The sequence below is a fragment of the Cricetulus griseus genome, chromosome 4 (assembly GCF_003668045.3).
Source record: "Cricetulus griseus strain 17A/GY chromosome 4, alternate assembly CriGri-PICRH-1.0, whole genome shotgun sequence".
NCBI classification, from domain to species: domain Eukaryota; kingdom Metazoa; phylum Chordata; class Mammalia; order Rodentia; family Cricetidae; genus Cricetulus; species Cricetulus griseus.
In genome coordinates, this window is record NC_048597.1 from 150,029,437 (window position 1) to 150,049,587 (window position 20,151).

The window sequence follows — 20,151 nt, forward strand, 5'->3', positions numbered from 1 at the left end:
CATTTTTTAAAATTGGATTGTTTGGTATTTTGATGTCTAGTTTCTTGAGTTTTTTGTCTATTTTAGAGATCAGCCCTCTCAGATGTGGTTCTATTCTGTAGGCTGTCATTTTGTCTTATTGACAGTGTCCTTTGCCTTACAGAAGCTCTTCATTTTCAGGAGGTCACATTTATTAATTGATGATCACAGTTTCTGGTATTATATTTAGGAAATATTATCCTATGACAATGCATTCAAGACTATTTCCCACTTTCTCTTTTATAATGTTCAGTATAACTGGATTTATGTTGAGATCTTTGATCTGCTTGGAATTGAGTTTTGTGTAAAGTGACAGATGAGGATCTATTTGTATTTTTCTATATGCCAACTTACAGTTATACCAACAACATTTATTGAAGATGCTTTCCTTTATCATTTGCATGAATTTGGCTTCTTTAAAAAAAAATGTGTCCATAGATGTGTAGATTAGCATCTAGGTCTTTAATTAGATCCCATCAGCCCACCTGTTTGTTTTTATGCAAATACCATCTTCTTTTTATTTCTATGGCTCTGTAGCACAGCTTGAAATCAAAGATGGTGATGCCTCCAAAAGTTCTTTTATTTTTTAGGGTTGTTTTAACTATCCTGTTTTTTCCCCCCATATGTAGTTGAGTATTGTTTTTTCAAGATCTGTAAAGAATTGTGCTGGAATTTTGATGGGGATTTAATTAAATATGTAAATTGCTTTTGATAAGATTGCCATTTTTGTTTTACTATGCTAACCCTACTTATTCATGAGCATGGGAGATATTTCCTTCTTCTGATATCTTCTCCAATTTCTTTCTTCAAAGACTTGGAGTTCTAGTCATATGGGGCTTTCATTTGCTTATTTGGAGTTACATCAACCTATTTTATAGTATTTGTGGCTATTATGAGAGGTGTTATTTCTCTGATCTCTTTCTCAGTTTATTTATCATTTGTATAGAGGAGGGCTACTGATATTTTTTGAGTTAATTTTGCATGCAGCCACTTGTAAAGGTGTTTATCAGCTGTAGGAGTTCTGTGGTGAAATTCTGGGGTCATTTACATATACTATCATGTCATCTGCAAATAGCAAAAGTTTGACTTTTTTCTTTCCAATTCCCTTTATCTCCTTTTGTTTTCTTCTTTTGTTATGTAGAACTTCATGTACTATATTAAATTACATGGAGAGAGTGGACAGATTTTTCTTGTTCCTGATTTTAGTGATATTGCTTTGAGTTTCTCTTCATTTAGTTTGATGTTGGCTGTCTGCTTGCTGTGTATTACTTTTATTATATTTAGATATGTTCCTTATATCTGTAATTACTCCAAGACTCTTATTATGAAGGGGTGTTCAATTTTGTAAAAGGCTTTTTCAGTATCTAATGAGATGGTCATGGGCGTTTTTTCTTTCAGTTTGTGTTTATAGTGGATTACATCCACAGATTTTCATATGTTGAACTGTCCCTTCATTTCTAGGAAGAAGCCTATTTTTTTATGGTGGATAATCTTTTTGATGTGTTCCTAGATTCATTTTGTTGGTATTTCATTGAATATTTTTGTATCAATGTTCATAAGTGAAATTGGACTACAATTCTCTTTGTTGAATCTTTCTGTAGTTTGTATATCAGGGTAACTTAGGGCTCATAGAATTTATTGATTTCTTCCCATTTTTTGTTTATCTTTTTCTTAATTTCTTTAAGGGATATTTTTCCATTTCCTCTTGAAGGACTTCTATCATCTTCATAAAGTTATTTTTATGATCATTTTCTTGTGCTTCAGCTGTGCAGCATTGTTGAGGTCTTTCTGTAACAGGATACCAGGGTTCTGGTGGTAACATATTGACTTTTCTGTGCTTTTACACTGGCATTTAGGCATCTGAATTTGGGGTGACCACAAGCCTAGGTGTTGATTCCTGTGTTTATTTTTCTTGGATGGGTGTTTTGTTGTTCTTCCATTTCTATTTCTGCTCTGGTCTTCTGGCCTAATTGGCCAAGGGTTCTGGTGACTGGGGAGTCTTAAGGTACAGTAGTGGGTCTTCACTGGTCTTTTTGGTGCTTTAAGTGCGTAGATACAGCCTGTCTAATTTCAAAGTTGCACAAGTTTGTGCATACACGTGTGTGTGTGTGTGTGTGTGTGTGTGTGTGTGTGTGTGCGCGCGCGCGCGCGCGTGCACTCGCAGTCTGGGGTTGTTGAGCAGGTTTTCAGAAGTGTTACTAGGCAGTGGTTAGAGTCTTACCTTGGGTATCTAGATCCAGCTTGGCCTCCAATAAAGCATGTCCTCTTCTTCTGGAGTTGCAGGCAGGCATATAGAGCCCAGGAGAGGAGGTGCAGTCGGGGCTCATTGGGTGGGCTTTAAGGAATGTTAGCAGGCAGTGGGCTGTGTGTTACCTGGGGTACCTAGGACCAGACTGGCCTCTGGTAAATCTTCCAGAGCTATGGGAAAGGGAGAGAGTAATGGAGTATGCTATAGGGAGAAACCCTGATTATAAGTGTCACTGACCACGCCTGCTTGGGCGTGGTCACAGTTATATAACAAGGGTTTAAGAAGGAGGGAGGTGAGCAGGCTGCACTCTCCCGCTTGGCTGAGCTGACTGGGAAGCATTTCTGGGTCCATCCTGCTCAGGTGCAAACCTGGTCGCTAGTTCCCTTGTGTGAGTATTTTCTCCTAATAAACTACCATTTATTAACACATCTCTGACTCCACTTTGTAATCATCAATAGTATACCTTAGGGAATAAGGTCTGGGGGTGGGGCAGCTTAGCTGGGAGACAGGTCACTCATCTGTGTAATGAGTATTCTTCCCATCAGCCTGATCCCAGAGCTATGCCAGTTCCAAATGATGGCACTGACGCTATATTAATTATGAAACCGTTAGCCATTGACTATGGTTTCTTGTTGGCTAGCTCTGACTTAATTATTAACCCATAACTACTAATTCATCTATTTCCATGTGGTCTTGGCATACCAGACCTGCAACTCCTTTGCCTACTACATCATGATGGCTGGCTCAGCATCTCCACAGAGAAGAGAATAGATTCATTTCCTGTTTGTCCCTGCTTATATTCTGATTCTGCCCAGCTACATCCCTTCCTGCCTAGACAATCAGCCAATAAGTGTTTTATTCATTAACAATAAAAGAAATATGTACACAGAAGAACTTCCCCTGTTCATCAGACTGGTGTGGATTGTAGCTGGGCATGGAGTCTGCCAGAGCTGTGGAAAACTGGGAGGATGCTGGTGTGGGAGGAGTTTGGTGTCAGAGTGTGTCTTGGGGGTACAGAATCCGGGGGCTGGGGGCAGTCCAGCTGGCAGGCAGGTCACTTGCATGCTCATCCACTGGTGAGGACTTTACCCATATCTAATAACTTGCTAAAATATTGTGTAAATTGTCTCAAAACTTAATGGAGCTTTTATTATATGAATTTCAATTTATTATTGTTTGTACAATATATACTCACAAATTTCTGTATGATAACTGAGAAGTTTACCACTGATCTAGAATTTAAGTCAATTTTTATGAATCTGTTTTACAGTTATTCATAAGAGGATACAGATGTAAATAAGCAAGGACCAACATAGCCCACAACTGAATAGCAAGGAAATGAAAAATGCTAATGTAAATTTATACTGACTTGGGAGTCTGTTCATATTATTTTATCCTCTTAATACAACTATATTTGTACAGTATTTATCCTTGGTAAACAGTTTATTGCTGAAACCATAAAAAAATACAAATGGCAAGTGAGCATGTCCCTTGACATTTCCTCTAGTGGAGTTGTGCAGAGCTTAATGAAGAGAATGACAAAGGGGACCACTCACAGTTCTGCCCTGGAGACTAAATGCTCCTGCTCGAGCATTATAAATTGAGTAGAATGCTGAATCTCCAAAGGACTGATATTAGTTCCAAGGAACAAACTCCACAATTTCTACCCTCAAGGGATTTAGACAACATGGAGAAAATCATAAAAAAATAAAATAATTTTCTGTGCTTCTAATGAATTTTCTCAGAAATCTTGACCTTGAGACATTGGAGCCTTATAAAAGAAGTTCATTGTCCTTTTGGGGGGGGGGTAGGAGATGAGAATGTTTGTGAAATTCTCAAACAACTACCATATCATTTCCCACATCGAACCTCTTCTAAGGAGTCAGACACACTGTCTGCAGATTGCAATTACCAGATTCATCATTAGCAACTTTGATCCTCTGAGCACAGTGTGGAGGAAGACATTGTGAAATCAAATGTTAGGGAAGGATCCAGGTGAACAAAGGTGAGCACTGAATAATCTTTATCTTGACATTTTACCAAATGGAGGCATTACTGTTTTCAGTCTTAATCGTTAGTAAACTCAAATGAAAGAAAGGATGCTTCATGTAAAGGAACTGAAATTCCCCCAGCATTTTTTGCCATACACAGCATGGGTAGGTAAAGGAGGAAATAGGGATTCCTCAGGACTCCATTCTCCTCACTCAAGCTTGGACACCAATAAATTAAGCTCTTCCCTTGGAGTGAAAATTGGTTTATGGGTTAATATTGCTTTCTACACTTCCTTATTGCAGATGCATGCATGATGCAAATGACCATGGAAAATGACTCTTCAGTATCTGAGTTCATTCTTATGGGACTGACAGACCAAGCTGAGCTCCAGCTGCCCTTATTTGTTCTGTTCTTGGTGAACTACACAGCCACTGTGATGGGAAACTTGGGCTTAATGAATCTCATTTGCCTAAACTCAAACCTTCACACTCCCATGTACTTTTTTATCTTCAATCTGTCCTTCATTGATTTCTGTTATTCACTTGTCTTTACTCCCAAAATGCTGATGAGTTTTGTTTTGGAGAAGAACACCATCTCCTTCAGAGGATGCATGACTCAGCTGTTTTTCTTCCTATTTTTTGTGAACTCAGAGAGTTATGTGCTGACAGCCATGGCCTATGATCGCTATGTGGCCATCTGTCAGCCACTGCTATACAAGGTTGTTATGTCTCCTAAGATCTGTTGTCTGTTGATATTTGGTACTTACATGATGGGATTTGTTAGTGCTTTGTTCCACACAAGTTTCATGATCAGGCTCAGCTTTTGTGATTTTAACGTTATCAACCACTACATGTGTGACATCTTCCCTGTCCTTCGGCTCTCCTGCAGTGACACCCATATGAATGAGCTTGTGCATTCTGCTGTAGTGGGTACAGCTATCATTGTATGCTGCCTCATTATCTTTATCTCATATGCAATGATCCTTTTCAATATCATTCATATGTCATCAGGTAAGGGTTGGTCCAAAGCCTTGGGCACTTGTGGATCTCACATCATAACTGTCTGTCTTTTTTATGTAACTGGGCTACTTGCTTATGTAAAGCCATCATCTGCTGAGACTGTGGGACAGGGAAAAATTTTCTCTGTATTTTACACTTTTTTGGTTCCCATGTTGAATCCTCTCATTTACAGTCTCAGAAACAAAGATGTCAAGCAGGCTGTGAAGAAAACCTGGAAGAGACTCACAAGCTAATTTATACATTGATATGTCCTTTAGCCACATCCATTACAGTTTGATGTGTCTTTCTCCTTTTTTCTTGTCTTCTACATTATGTATATTCTATTATTTTCTTTCTCCTTGTCCTTCAAAAGCATTGATATAATTTATACTGTAACAACATCTTTTCCTTTCCTTCATGCAAAATTGCTCTGTGTGTACTATGAGGCTATGAGCCATCCTTAGATTCAATGTGTTTAAGATGATGGCGTGTCCCTTGCATATATCAGATTAAGAGACTTTCTGTATTTTTTTATTACCCGAGAATAAAAATTCTTAGTACTTTCGTTGAAAAAAATCATTATGCACTTATTTTAAAATGTGTGTGTGTGTGTGTGTGTGTGTGTGTGTGTGTATTTGTGTGTAAGTGTTCCTGCTTGAAAATTTACCATGTGCATTCAGGAGCCTGAGGGCGACAGAGTGGATGCCAGATTCCTTAGTAGTGGTGTTTTAGGCATGAGTGTCACCTTGCAGGAGCAGAGAATAGAACTCAGATCTTTTGTAAGAGAGGTAAGAACTTTTAACACTTGAGGGCAACAATTAAATTTTCTTCCTAGCTACTGAATTTTTTTGCATTCTATGCTTTATTTCTAATTCATTTCTTTGTTTTTCTTTACAATTTTGATGTTTTCCCTCATTTGTAGGGTTTATTACCTGTATATTAATTCAAAGGAATGAAAAGAAAATTATGGCCATAAAATAATTGTTATCATTCCAGCAATTATTTGATATGGTTCTTATTCTAGCATTTTAGCTTCAAATGACAATGGAAATTTTAAGTCATGGGGATAAGGTTTTACTTTTACACAATTAATAATTTGCCTTATATATACTTTGTTATTTTCTGTGATGGGTAAGAGATAGTCTCTAGACTGTTCACTGAAAAACCACAGATGTGTGGATGGCGGGTGTCTAAGCTCCATCAATGAAGCTCCCTGCCCAGCTTGCAGTTAACTTCACTAAGGAGTCTGTTTCCTCCTGAATCTGTATACTGATGATGTCCTCAGGAAGTGCCTTGTGAAGATGAGCTCTATGAGCTCATGAGTATGATCTGCACCTGTCTTCCCTCCAGGAGGGAATTTGTCAACTTTAAGAAAATATTGACATGATAGAGTGTGTATCATGTTTAGGGATCAATGGATCATGAAGGTATTATTTAAAAAAAACATTTATTTTTATTTTATGTGAATTGATTTTTTCCCTTCATGTATGTCTGTTTGAGGGTGTCAGATCTTGGAGTTACAAACAGTTGTGAGTTGCCAGGAGGGTGCTAGGAATTGAATCTTAACTGCTGAGCCATTTCTCCAGCCCTGAAAGTATACTTTTACTATTAATAATGTTTAAAAATCCATAAGAGATTTTACTTAGATCTGCAGATGTAGAAAAATGATGAGTTTGAAAAATTCATCCTAATAAAAATTAGTGGTACTAGAGAATTAAACATTTCCATTTATTATAATAGTGATAATATTGTTGAATGTCTTTAATTTCTCAGTTATTCTGAATGCCTAGTGTCTTCTAAGTTTTTTTTATTTATTCATTATTTAAAATGTGTGATTAAATAGATAAAGTGAATATGAGCCACAAGCTCATAAAAAGTGTGTTCTAAGTACCATACTGCAATCAGAATCATAGCCTGGAGCAGAACAAATCAGCAAATAGCCTGACTCACTTCTGGGTAGTGAATGGGTTTATCTGCCCATGGAACAATGTATATTTACCCAAATAGTTTGCACTCTAGATATTTTTTTGATGGCCATAAAAGTTCTCAGGTACATCTCTCCTCAGTCCTCACCCTATCTCTATCATGAATAAATATTAAGACAAAGTTTTCTAACAAAAGCCTGTATCTCACATTAAGGTATGGTGGCCATGCCTATCATGGGTGACTGTGGTTGTGCTGGCTTTGTTGTTTAGAAAACAGTCTGATGGGGCCAAGAGTAAGGAGGTCTGATATACCAGAAAACTATGGCCCTGTCAGCAGAAAGGACAAGATGAATATCATTACCTAATTCATTATTACAGCTCTAAAAAAGATACATACCTTCACAATAGCTGTGGCAGTTATAGGCAGGGAACAATTTCCACTGTGGACAAGAGGTAGCTTGGACTTCTAGTGGATCTTTTGCTTGTTATACTGAAGGAGGACTTTTTCCAGCCTTAGGCACCACTTCTGTGGCAGTGGAAGGCCAGGACAGCATTCTTGTGGTATCACCTCTCCCAGAAGAAGCCTTTACCTATTTGTTTCCAGGACAGATATAGATACTTCTGTTCATTTTTAGCTGACATTCTCATTGGCCTCTTAAATAGTTGCAGTGAGATTGCTCCAATATGGTACAAGTTTTCTGGTAGTTAGATTTTTGCCTTTGGTATTTAGAAGTACTTGAAACTGAAAGATGATTTTAAACAGTTCAAAGTTCAGTGTGTCAGTGAAAAGGATGATATCTTGTATTATCTAAATGCAATTGAATTAAATAATTTTAAAAAGTGTAATCAATATTTGAAACAATGTCACTTTGCTGGAATACCATGTAATGGTGATTACACAGAGCTGAGTGTCATTATATTCTTCTCCATTGTCTTAACTCTTAAATTCTCTCTGTCTTTTCCCCTGTGATGTTCCCTGGGTCTTCAGAAGTGTGTGATGTAGAGGTCCTATTTAGGGCTGAGAGCCCATCATTATTATATTCTTAGTACTTTGACAAGATATGAATCTCTGCATTAATATAGATCTCTGAAAAAATAATTTCTCACTCAGGCTGGGGGTAGCACTAGCCTATGTGTATAAGGATGAACAATTAGAAGCCCAGGGACAGATGAATTCAATGCAGAATTCTACCAAACCTTCAAAGCAGAATAAATATCAAAAATTATCCAATTATTCCACAAAATAGAAAGTGAAGAAACATTGCCACATTTACCTTAATGCCTAAGCAACACAAAGACACAACAAAGAAAGAAAATTACATTCTAATTTCTGTTATGAACACAGATGAAAAATTTTCAATAAAATACTTGAAAATCTACACCCTCCCTTGTAGGGGAAGCTGTAGCCACTCCTACTTAGGGGCTGGCTACAGGTGTGACTTACCACGCTTGTGAGTGAGTGGTCAGGGTGAGGTAGAGTGAGACTTTCAGGGGACAGCATTTCTCTTTCTGTTTCACTTTTGTACTTGCTGGACAGATTGCTGCCATGCCTGCTGGCTAGGTTGCTCTGTAAGTAAGGCTTCTCCCTAATAAATACCCTTGTATTCTACCTGACTCTGTATTGGTAATTTCCCACTATATCTGGTTGTCAGGAGCAGGATATTGGAAACCTACACCCCATTTGGGACAGGCTGTGGGACCCTCTGGGCCTGTGGCCTAGGCTGGGAATGATTCTCTCTTCACAGGTGTTCCCAGCTCCCAGCTGACGTGCTGCTGCTGAGCTGCTCCCAGCTTGGAGACTCACACAGACCTCCAACGGTTTTACCACCATGCGCTCAGGACCAGCTTGGACTGCTGTCTACCCGCACCCTGAGGTCTCCAGCCCTTGAACCAAGTTGGAGTAGGTCTTGGCTTTCAGCAGGGTCCATGCAGTGGCCTTAAAGCTGCACTTTGTTCAGTGGTTGCGGCCACTAGGCTGTATACTCTTTAAGATAAGCGCAGCTGCTTTTGTGACCTCTCTCCACAGCTGCCACCCACCACTGCCAAACGCCGCGGACTAACTGAACATCTGTGCCACCCACTGGTCAAAGATAGTTACTGCATCTGGAGTAGAAATCAGGTAAAATTATGGTGGAATATTTATCATTTGCTAAAATTGGTAATATTTTTGCTTATTACATGAATTCAGTGTTTGAGGAGGATGCTAATCTGCCAATTACGGGCCTACATACCTTAATGGCAGTTAGCCTGCTGGTACAAATAATATTACTAGCCAGAGGGTTCAGGAACAGGGACAGAGATAACGTCACCACCTGCTTGCAGGAAATAACAGCTTTATGCAATGAGGTTTTGGAGAACAGATTAGGTCAGACCACAATTGTGCAGCAAGTAGAGCAGAAATTGGATGATAAGCTTGGCTCTGTGTCCAACATGCTAAAGACAGAGCTGTCTGGTGAGGTGCAGTGTATTTGATAAGATAAATACAGAGAGATCTTCCGTGTCTGAGGCCTTAGAGGCTAGGCTGTTAGAAGACCATAACGAGCTAAAGAATATCTGTAGCCAGCTATAAATTCAGATAAGCAATGTTACCCAGCAACTAGATGCAAAGGTTCAAAATACACAGGATAGGGTTGAATAATTGGACAATGCCATTCAATCAATTATTGAAGCATCCAAGGTAGCAGATCAGAAATTTGAGTCTAGATTCAAATGTTTGGAAGATAATTTACAGTACAGGCCTGACAGATTATATAGGTCCATACGGTCAATTGCTGAGGACTCAAAATCAGCAAATCATGACCTCGAATCTAGACTCCAATACCTAGAAGGCAGTTTCCATGCCATCCAGATGCTGCCTAAGGATGATCATATTAAAGACCTAGAAAAACATGTAAATGAGCAATTAGAGCAATATACAGATTCAGTAACATGCTTGGAATCTTTTATGATTAAGGAGATTGAAACTTTTCAAAAGGATATCATTACTAGGCTTAAAGATCATTGGGATGCCTCAGAGGCAGAATCACTCCAATCTGAGGCACCTTCTCCACCAGATATCGTTACTATTCCTCTAAGGTTGTTACTCATCCACCATTAGTATACCCAGCTACCATGGTAGAAAAGCCAGCTTCTAAGAAACACCCTCATGGATGGATGGCTTATGAATGGCAACCTATACAGCTGAAGGATCTTAAGAATATTAAAGAATCAGAAGAATCAGTTGTTTCATATGGTCTCCATAGCCCATACGTAAAACAGCTATTACATTCATGGGCAACTTTTAACAGGGTGACACCCACAGATTGGGAATGATTGGTAGCAGCTGTACTTGAGAATTCATGCCAAATCCAGTGGAAGGCATTGGTGAGAGAAGAGGCGAAGCTCCGTGAGCGTCAGCACATAAAGGAAGGTTTTGAAGCCCCCCCAGGTAAGATGCTTGGGCAGGGTATTTATGCTGACCCACAGGTCCAGGCTGAATATGATGATGATATACTGTCCCTATCCAGGAAAGCAGCATTAAATGCCTGGGATAAGGTTCGTGAGCCAGGAGAATGCCTAGAAGCTTATACCAGAATACAATGGGCACCTACAGAACAGTTCCAGGACTTCTAACAAAGGTTAACTAGGGCAGTAGAATTACAGGTAACAGATCCAGAAACAAGACAATCAATTATATATACAATAGTTTATGAAAATGCAAACCCAATATGCAAAAGAATACTTTTGCTTTTAAAGATCAGATCAGCTCCGCTAGAAGAATGGGTTTTGTATGAAGCCAACATTGATTATAATATGCAAGATACTGGAGCTTGGGTAGGAGAAGCCATTTCAAAAGGTTTAAAAAGGCAACAGGAAATTAAAAGGTCTAGAGGTGAGGATGCAAGGGCTTGGGAAGGAGAAGCACCTTACAGAGGTCAACAAAGGTACCAAGAGGCTAGAGGTTACTACTACTATGAACCAGAACCTTGGGTAGGAAAAGCCTTCCCCTGGAGACCACAAAGGCACCAGGAACCTAGATATTTCAACTGTGGTAAAATGGGACATACTAAGAGAAATAGACAAAACGAATTCTAACAATGCCTCATATGGAAGGCCACTGCCTTCTGGATTGTGTAGAAGATGTGGTAAGGGCAGACACTGGACCAATGAATGTAGATCGACCAGGGACATACAAGGAAACCCATTAATGTCGGGAAACCCCAAGGGGGTACACAAGAAGGCCCCCACTTTGAGAAAGGTCGGGTCATTCCAAGTATCAGTGGGAGACAATCTCTCACAGGACCAATAGATAGTTCTTTGCCTATTGTGAAAAATGATACTGCTCTAGATGGTAGTTTGAATAGTGATGAAGAATCAAATGTGAATGGACAAAATGAGAAACGCATATTTTGGCAAGCTTCTATTAATGATAAAAGGGGCTGGAGAGATGGCTCAGAGGTTAAGAGCACCGAATGCTCTTCCAGAGGTCTTGAGTTCAATTCCCAGCAACCACATGGTGGTTCACAACCATCCCTTATGAGAATACAGGAAACTATCAGAAACAGAAGTAATCCTATATATATTACACATATCAGATCCCATATGGGTCTGCCAGGCCCACTAGCACAAGGCAATGATGAGATTGATCGTTTATTAATTGGAAGTGTGCTAGAAACCTCAGAATTTCATAAGAAACATCATGTAAATAGCAAAGGTTTGAAAAAGGACTTCTCTATCACTTGGCAACAAGCCAAGGAGATAGTGAGAAACTGTCCTACTTGTTCCTTTTTTTATAATCAAACTCGATTGCCAGCAGGTTGTAATCCTAAAAGCATTTGGAGAAATGAGGTTTGGCAGATGGATGTCTTTCACTTTGCAGAGTTTGGAAATTTGAAATATGTGCATCATACTATAGACACATTCTCAGGGTTCCAATGGGCTACTGCTTTTAACTCTGAAAAAGCTGATTCTGTTATTACACACCTGCTAGAGGTGATGGCAGTTATGGGTACACCTGCACAAATAAAAACTGACAATGATCCAGCATATGTCTTTACAGAATTGGAACAATTTTTCAAATATTATAACATAAAGCATGTTACCACACAATCCTACAGGACAAGCAGTAGTTGAGAGATCTAATGGAACACTAAAGGAGATGCTCAATAAACAAGCTTGGAAGACTAAACCCCCCAAACATAGGTTTCATAATGCTTTATTAACACTAAACTTTCTTAATACCAATGAGAAAGGACAAACAGCTGCAGAAAGACACTGGACTATGGAAAAAACTGCTGAACTGAATCAGCCGGTATACTTCAAAGATGTACTAACCTCTATATGGAAACCAGGACATGTGTTACGTTGGTGTAGAGGTTTTGCATTGGTTTCTACAGGAGAAGAAAAACTTTGGATGCCATCAAAGTTGATCAAGATTCGAGTTGAAAAGGAAAAACCTCTTGATGAGGAGAAATGACAGGTATTCTACTAAGATATATCTTATAAACTAAATAGAAACCCGCCAAAGGAAAGGGAAGTGTTTTGTTTTTATCTTCACAGGAAAATTCATCTCCAGAAGGCAAAGGACACTGCATGGGTAGATACTTAAGAAGAAAAGGTAGCTATAACCATCAAACAAAAGGAACGTGCCATATGGGAAACTTTACAGCTGTCTCTCAGAGAACTCTATTTCTCCTTATTTCCTAGTCCCTATTCAATTAAACCATTGCTGGATTTAGAGGTGGATTTGGCTTTCCTCCTCTAAAATCCAAGCACATTATTCAACTAAACTTTAGAGTTTCTGTATTGTATCAAGAAGCCAATTGATGTAATAACAGAGTAAAAGAAGAATTTGGGGACTGTCTTTGTCTTTTCTTGAATCTTTCTTTCATGGTGTATACCCTCTCATAATTGTTATGCTCTCATGGTTGCATTCCCCAGCATGTGCACATACACAAGCAAACATTTCTCTGCTAACTGTTTATGTTTGAGTCCCACACAGCCAATAAGACCTGCCTGTCAGCAATCCCTGGACACCGTGGAAAGAAAATGGGCCACACCTCCTCGACTGCACTGGATCCAACTTGCTCCATTTCAACTGACACTCCGGCCAGTGGTTCGGGTACTGACTTCAATCAAGTTGAGGATTTCAAGCCAGATCTTCAATCAAGTGAATCCCATCTAACATGTACTGGATACAATCCATTCAAGGCTTCACTATACTAACATTTTCTTCCTACAGGACCCTACAAGGCTATCGTTGTCCCATTTCAGCAGGAAGTAACTTGGAGGATGTTACGCCCCCTCCCCACATTGTTGTCACTTAGGACAGTGTCTAGTTAGGGATAGCTTCCTATTGTTTATGGTTGGGATTTGAAGGAGTGTTCAGGCTTGGACACCTCTTTCAGATGACTTTAGGATTTAGTTAAAATAGATAGTTAGGATGTGACATAAGCAGATTGTTTTATCCTCTTACATTTTACCTTTATGATTGTTAATTTTGGATACTTTACATTGTTAAGTTTTAATCCTCTTTTAGACTAAAAGGGTAATTGTAGGGGAAGCTGTAGCCACGCTTACTTAGGGCCTGGCTACAGGTGTGCCTGACCACGCTTGCGAGGGCGTGGTCAGGGTGACATAGAGTGAGGCTTTCAGGGGACTGTGTTTCTCTTTCAGTTTCACTTTTGAACTTGTGGTACAGACTGCTGCCACGCCGGCTGGCTAGGTTGCTCTGTAAGTAAGGCTTTTCCCTATTAAATACCCTTATATTTCTATCTGGCTAGCTAGGTTGCTCTGTAAGGCTTTTCCCTATTAAATACCCTTATATTTCTACCTGACTCCGTATTGGTAATTTCCCACTATAGGCTGGCTTTGCAGTTTGATCTCCAGTGGTTTTATTAGATCTTACACAATATATTACCCCAAGTTAATCAAACAGTTGAAGACGTTATAGCTATAATTATAATTTTCCTTGTTACCAAATTCCAAAAAGAAATTCACAAAAGAAAATTAAAGTATATAAGGTTGAGAGACACAAAAATACAGTTTTGATAATGCAAGTTAGAATAGAAAGTGAATTAGGTACAACCTTCTGGACTCACCAATATAGGATAGATATGGAACATTTTCTCTAAATTTGTGATTTGTTAATGGACTAGACATTGTTGATGTATTTATTGCATACATATATATTACATATAGTTATTGTACTTGTATATAATTTTCTTGTAGTTATAACCTTTTTAAATTGTAGACTGAAAGAGGGAAATATAGAGATATCTTGTTTGTACAAATAATGCTTGCCTGAAGATCAGAGGGCAGAGCTAGCCTTTAGTTAACCATAGAGATCTGGAAGTATATACAGATAGACAGAAAGAAAGTGATATGGCTGGTGGAGAGAGGAAGTGATAAGGTAGGAGGAGACAGGAGCTCACTCTTTTTTGAGCTGTTACATATCTGCATAACTGTTCTGGGACGAATGATTCTAACCATAAGAGCCTGGATAACTCTGTTACCAGAGCTGTTTCATCCTGTAGAAGCTTGGAGCAGAGAATTATATGCAAACAATTAGGAATTTAGTGGGCATCATTAGGTGGCTGGGGGGCTGACTGTTAGACCCAGACCCTACCGATGATACATATATAAATATTAACCACCTTACATGATTCTGTAACTGCATGTGCTGCCAACTGGGCAGAGTGTTTAACCTGCACACATGCCTGTTTAGGAATGTTCTTTGTAGATTGCAAGACTGCTCATGCTTCTGATGTTAGAGAGTCGGGAGGAGGAAGGGAAAGAGACTGGGAACAAGCTGATGCTTTTTATAGCAGTTCTTAGAAACTCAAGAAATAGAGACTGACTGTAAAACTGTTCATGCAAACTTAAAACTGTAAATAAAGTTGGCCCAAGCTATTCAGGGCAACTTGCTTTAATGACAACTGGTGGTCACAGTTTCTTCTTGGTGCTTACTCTACACCTCCATCCCAGGTCCCCGAACTTGGCTCAAGTAGATCTCCAGAATTTTACTATTGCTCTTTTTATTCTTATATCTTTGTTCTTAACATATTTCATTTTGTGTGTATGGGTATATTTTCTGCATGAATGTCTGTTCAGCTTGTCTGTACCTGGTGCCCATGGTATTCAGAAAAGATTGTCAAATATCCTGGTACTGTATTTACAGAAAGTTGTGAGCCACCATGTGGGTACTATAAATTGAATTTGGGTCTTCTTCAAGAGCAACAAGTGCACTTAACTGCTGTATCCACCCAGCCCCTCCATCTTACTTTTTCAGACAGGGTCTCTCACTCGAGGAGAAGCTCACCTATTCAGTGTCCAAATGCTAAGAAGAAGCAATCTGAAAGAGGAAGAGTTTATTTTATCCCACAGTTCAAGAGGATTCAATCCATTATGATAAAAAAAGTCATCATGGCAGAAGCGTGAGGTGGTTTGTTACAATGCACCTACAATCAGTAAACTAAGCCAGACAATAAAACTTTAAGTTCTGCTCACAGGGACTCAGTTCTTCTAACAAGTCTCTATTTGTAGAACAATCAATAAAATCTCAGAGTCAGAAACTGCAGTCTAGATGTCTTTCAACAGAAGGGTGGATAAAGAAAATTTGGTAATTTACACAATGGAGTACTACTCAGCTGTTAAAAAAAAATGGTACCACATAATTTGAGGGAAAAGGTTAGACCTAGAAAAAAAACCCATCCCATCTGAGGTGGTGTTCAGGCTTGGACACCTCTTTCAGATGACTTTAGGGTTTAGTTAAAATAGATAGTTAGGATGTGACATAAGCAGATTGTTGTATCTTCTTATATTTTACCTTTATGATTGTTAATTTTGGATACTTTACACTGTTAAGTTTTAATCCTCTTTTAGACTAAAAGGGTAATTGTAGGGGAAGCTGTAGCCACTTGAAAACCTATTCCATTTTTTTATCCTACTATTAATGTAGTTTTTTAATCATCAGGACATTGTGTGTGTGTGTGTGTGTGTGTGTGTGTGTGTGTGTGTGTGTTTCTGTGTCTGTGTGTATGCCTGTATGTGTGTACTTGTGTTTGAATATCTACATTAATTTATCTTCAAAATGTTCTTTCCATTGGCTAAAGTTAAAATCTTTTACCTTAAAAGAAGCTCTGAGGATGTTTCTTGTTTATTTTGCACACATCAGAAATCTCATGGCAACACACCAGTCGCCAGCTCACACCATGACATATACTGTCTTAACAACACACAATAAGCATGGGCAGTATTCATATCTAGTATGCTTGCCTTAAGTAAAACATACCCAAGAATAGTACCATCCATCAACTTTGTTCCAAGTTAAGTGTTGTAAACTGAAGTTCCAAGAAAAATGTGTCCCTATGGTAAAGGATTCTGTAAGACTTGGACACTGATTAGAACTCAGTGTATTGTGGAACACAGCTAAGTTTCCAGTCCAGATCCATACTACCAGATCCATACTATCCATATAGTTTTTATCCCTCTATGTCCATTTGTTTTGACCTGCCATTAATGGGACTAGTACTAAAGCAAGAGACATATTTATGGTGCTCTTATGGAGGGCTGGAGTTTTCTTGGGCCTAGGGTAAGAAGGAATAGAGACTTGCTGTTTAATGTGCATATGCTTTCAGTTTTGGAAGATAAAAAAGTTTTGGAGACTGACATTTTGTTAGCTATTGGTCTGTTTCTGGGATAAAACTCTGTATCCCAGACTAATTATAGAAGGAAGATCTTAACTTATGGTACCCGAGGTTTAGTGTCCAAAATTGTGAGGACAGCATGACAGCAGGTGCCAGGTGTTACAGCAGGAGCAGGAAACTGATTGCTAACATCTCAAATCTCAGGAATGCAGCCAAAAAGAACAAACCACCTAAACAAGGATATAAGCCCCAGTGACATAGTTCCTCCAGAGGGGCCACACCACTTAATCCTCCCCAAACCACATCACCAACTTAGGACCAAATGTTCAAATGCCTGAGACTGTGGGGGCATTATCATGTAAAGCCCCATACAACCCCTGATGTTAAGGAAGTTAATTCAGGAACTCAAGCAGCTAGTCACATCATACCTGCATGGAGAAGGGGCAAGATATCCTGAGAAAATTAGGAGCATGGGGTGAAGGGAGAGGAAGCTAGGAGAATGAGAAGGGGAGAAGAGGAGGGGTGAGAAGGACATAAGGGAGCAGGAAGGTTATGTAGGGGGAGAGTAGAGGACAGCAAAATAAGAGATACCATCAAAGAGGAGCCAGTATAGGTTTAAAGTGAAATCAGGCACTAGGGAAATGTCCAGAAATCTACAAGAATGACACCAACTAACCATCTAAGCAACAGTGGAGAGGTTACCTTAAATGCCCTCCCTTGGAGCCCCCATGGAGGGCCCTTCCCTCCCTGGGAAGCAGAGGGGGGTGGGGTGGGGACTGGTGGAGGGTTGGGGGAGGGGAGGGAGAGGGAGAGGGAGAAAGGATTGACATTCGATGCAAGCTTGTTTCTAATTTGAACTAATAAAAAAATGCCCTCTCCTGATAATGAGATTGACAACTATCTTATATACTATCCTAGAGCCTTCATCCAGCAGCTGATGGAAGTAGAAGCAGATACAGCTAAAAACTGAACTGAACTGGAATACAGTTGCAGAGGACGACTGATGAGCAGAGTGATCCATACCAGGCCGGTGAAACCTACAGAAACAGCTGACCTGAACAAGAGGGAGCTCTTGACCCCCAGACTGATCACTGGAAAACCAGCATGGAACTGATCCTGACCCATAAATTTGGGTGTCAGTGAGAAGGCCTCAGAAATCTATGGAGCCTATTGTAATAGATAAGTACTTATCCCTAGCATAGGAATGGACTTTGGGGGCCCATTTCACATAGAGGGATACTCCCTCAGCCTAGACACACAGGGAAGGTCCTAGACCCTATCCCAAAGGATATGACAGACTCTAAAGACCCACCTATGGAAGGCCTCACTCTCTCTGGGGAGCAGAAATGGTATTGAATAGGTAGGGTGTTAGTGGGGGACAGGGGAGGAGAGGAGGGAGAGGGAACTGGGATTGACATGTAAAACAATCCTGTTTCTAATTTAAATAAAAAAAAAAGACTTACACAAAGTCAAGCCAGACAAAATTCTAGCATGGATGAGGGGAGGGGTGGGTATGAAGTTCCATCTTCTTGCTGGACAGATATTGGCATTTGATTGCTGTTGGGACAGGAAAGTCAGTTTTCTTAAGTGGAGTAACACCTGGTATATTGACTACATTCCAGGGCAGGCATCATGCCCTTAAGCAGTTGCTCAACAAAGGTTAGATTTGATATTTTTTGCTTTTTAAGAGATAGACAGACAATAGATAGACAGACAGATAAATAATATATGAAATTGACGGGGTAGGGAGATATGGGAGGATATTGGGGGAGTTGGGGAAGTAGGAAGGCGGGAGAATCTGGGAAAAGTTGGAGGAAGGGATGAATATGATCAATATAAATTACGACGTTCTCGAAGAATAAATAAAAACATGATTTTAAAGAGAAAAAAAAGAATAACAAGAATAAACACATCATATCTTGCTTACTTACTCTCAGGTAGCTTTCTTCATTTTTTTTCTTTTTTACACTGTACCCTGTCTATGGAATAGTGCTGTCCAAAATGGGTTGGGTCTTCTTACATTGAATAACAATGGAGACAAACCAGCATAGATATTCCCATTGACCAATCTGATCTAGGAAGTTTCTCATAAGACTGTCTAATCAGATAGCCCTAGGTTGTGTCCTGTCAGTTCCAAGTTAAATCTAATCAAACACAGAGGTTGATATGAATAAGGGGCAATGTCAGTGTGAAGATTTGAAGAGTAAAGACAATCATCCTAAAACAAACAAAAACTTTTACCATGTTTAAAAGAAGTCAATGTACCTATCTCATAATTGGCATTATAATACTTTTCTGATTTATATCTAATCTGTATTTCACACCCAAAATATGAAAATTAGCATTGCATGTATTCAATTTTTTAATATGTCACAATTCATCATAAATATTCTAAAATTTAAGCATGATGTTAATCTTTTATCTTTGGCACCATGAACATTTAAAAATAAAGATAACTAAGACTTAATTTTGTATTTTTGTTCAATTTGTTAATAAGGCAAGAAACTTCTTGGAACAACTGTTCCCTAAAAGTCATTTAAATATAAGTGAATCCAATATATTTATCATTGCTCTATTACAGCTGAAATTGTTAAGAATGTGTGAACAGCTGTATTTGAGTTTTCATTGTTACAATATCATCTAAACATAATTAACCAATATGAATTTTTTTGAATTTCTTTTTTTTATTAGTTGAAATTAGGAACAAGCTTGTTTCACATGTCAATCCCCTCTTCCTCTCCCTCCCCTCCCCGCTGCTCCTCCCCAACCCCCAATCTACCCCCCCCACCCCATCCACCCTCCACTCCCCAGGCAGAGTAGAGCCCTCTATGGCGTGGGCTCCCCAAAGTCCACCATATCATCCTGGGCCTGAATTGGCCCTCCCCCATGTGTCCAGGCCAAGAGTGCATCCCTTCACATGGGATGGGCTCTCAAAGTCCCTTCTTACACCAGGGAAAAATACTAATCCACTACCAGGGGCCCCCTAGAGTGTGGAGGCCTCCTCATTGACATCCATGTTCAGGGGTGTGGATCAGTCCTGTGCTAGCCTCCCAGACAGCAGTCTGGGTTCCATGTGCTCCCCCTTGTTCAGGCCACCTGTTTCTGTGGGTTTCACCAGCCTGGTACCGACCCCTTTGATCTTCATTCCTCCCTCTCTGAAATTAATTTCCAGAGTTCAGTTCAGTGTATATCTGTGGATGTCTCCCTCTGCTTCCATCAGCCACTGGATGAGGGCTCTAGGATGGCATAAAGAGTAGTCCTTAGTCTCCTTATAGGGGAAGGGGCTTTAGGTTATCCTCTCCACCATTGCGTAGATTGTCAGATCGTGTCTTCCTTGTAGGTAT

The 20,151-nt window shown here is 39.5% G+C and overlaps 1 protein-coding gene across 1 annotated transcript; it reads left to right on the top strand.

Annotated features, from left to right (window-relative positions):
• Positions 1–4,568: 4,568 nt before the first annotated feature.
• LOC100771627 (olfactory receptor 143) lies at positions 4,569–5,510 on the top strand. The gene has a single exon (XM_027412230.1). It carries the CDS (start codon positions 4,569–4,571, stop codon positions 5,508–5,510), a length of 942 nt encoding a protein of 313 aa, XP_027268031.1.
• Positions 5,511–20,151: the final 14,641 nt, after the last annotated feature.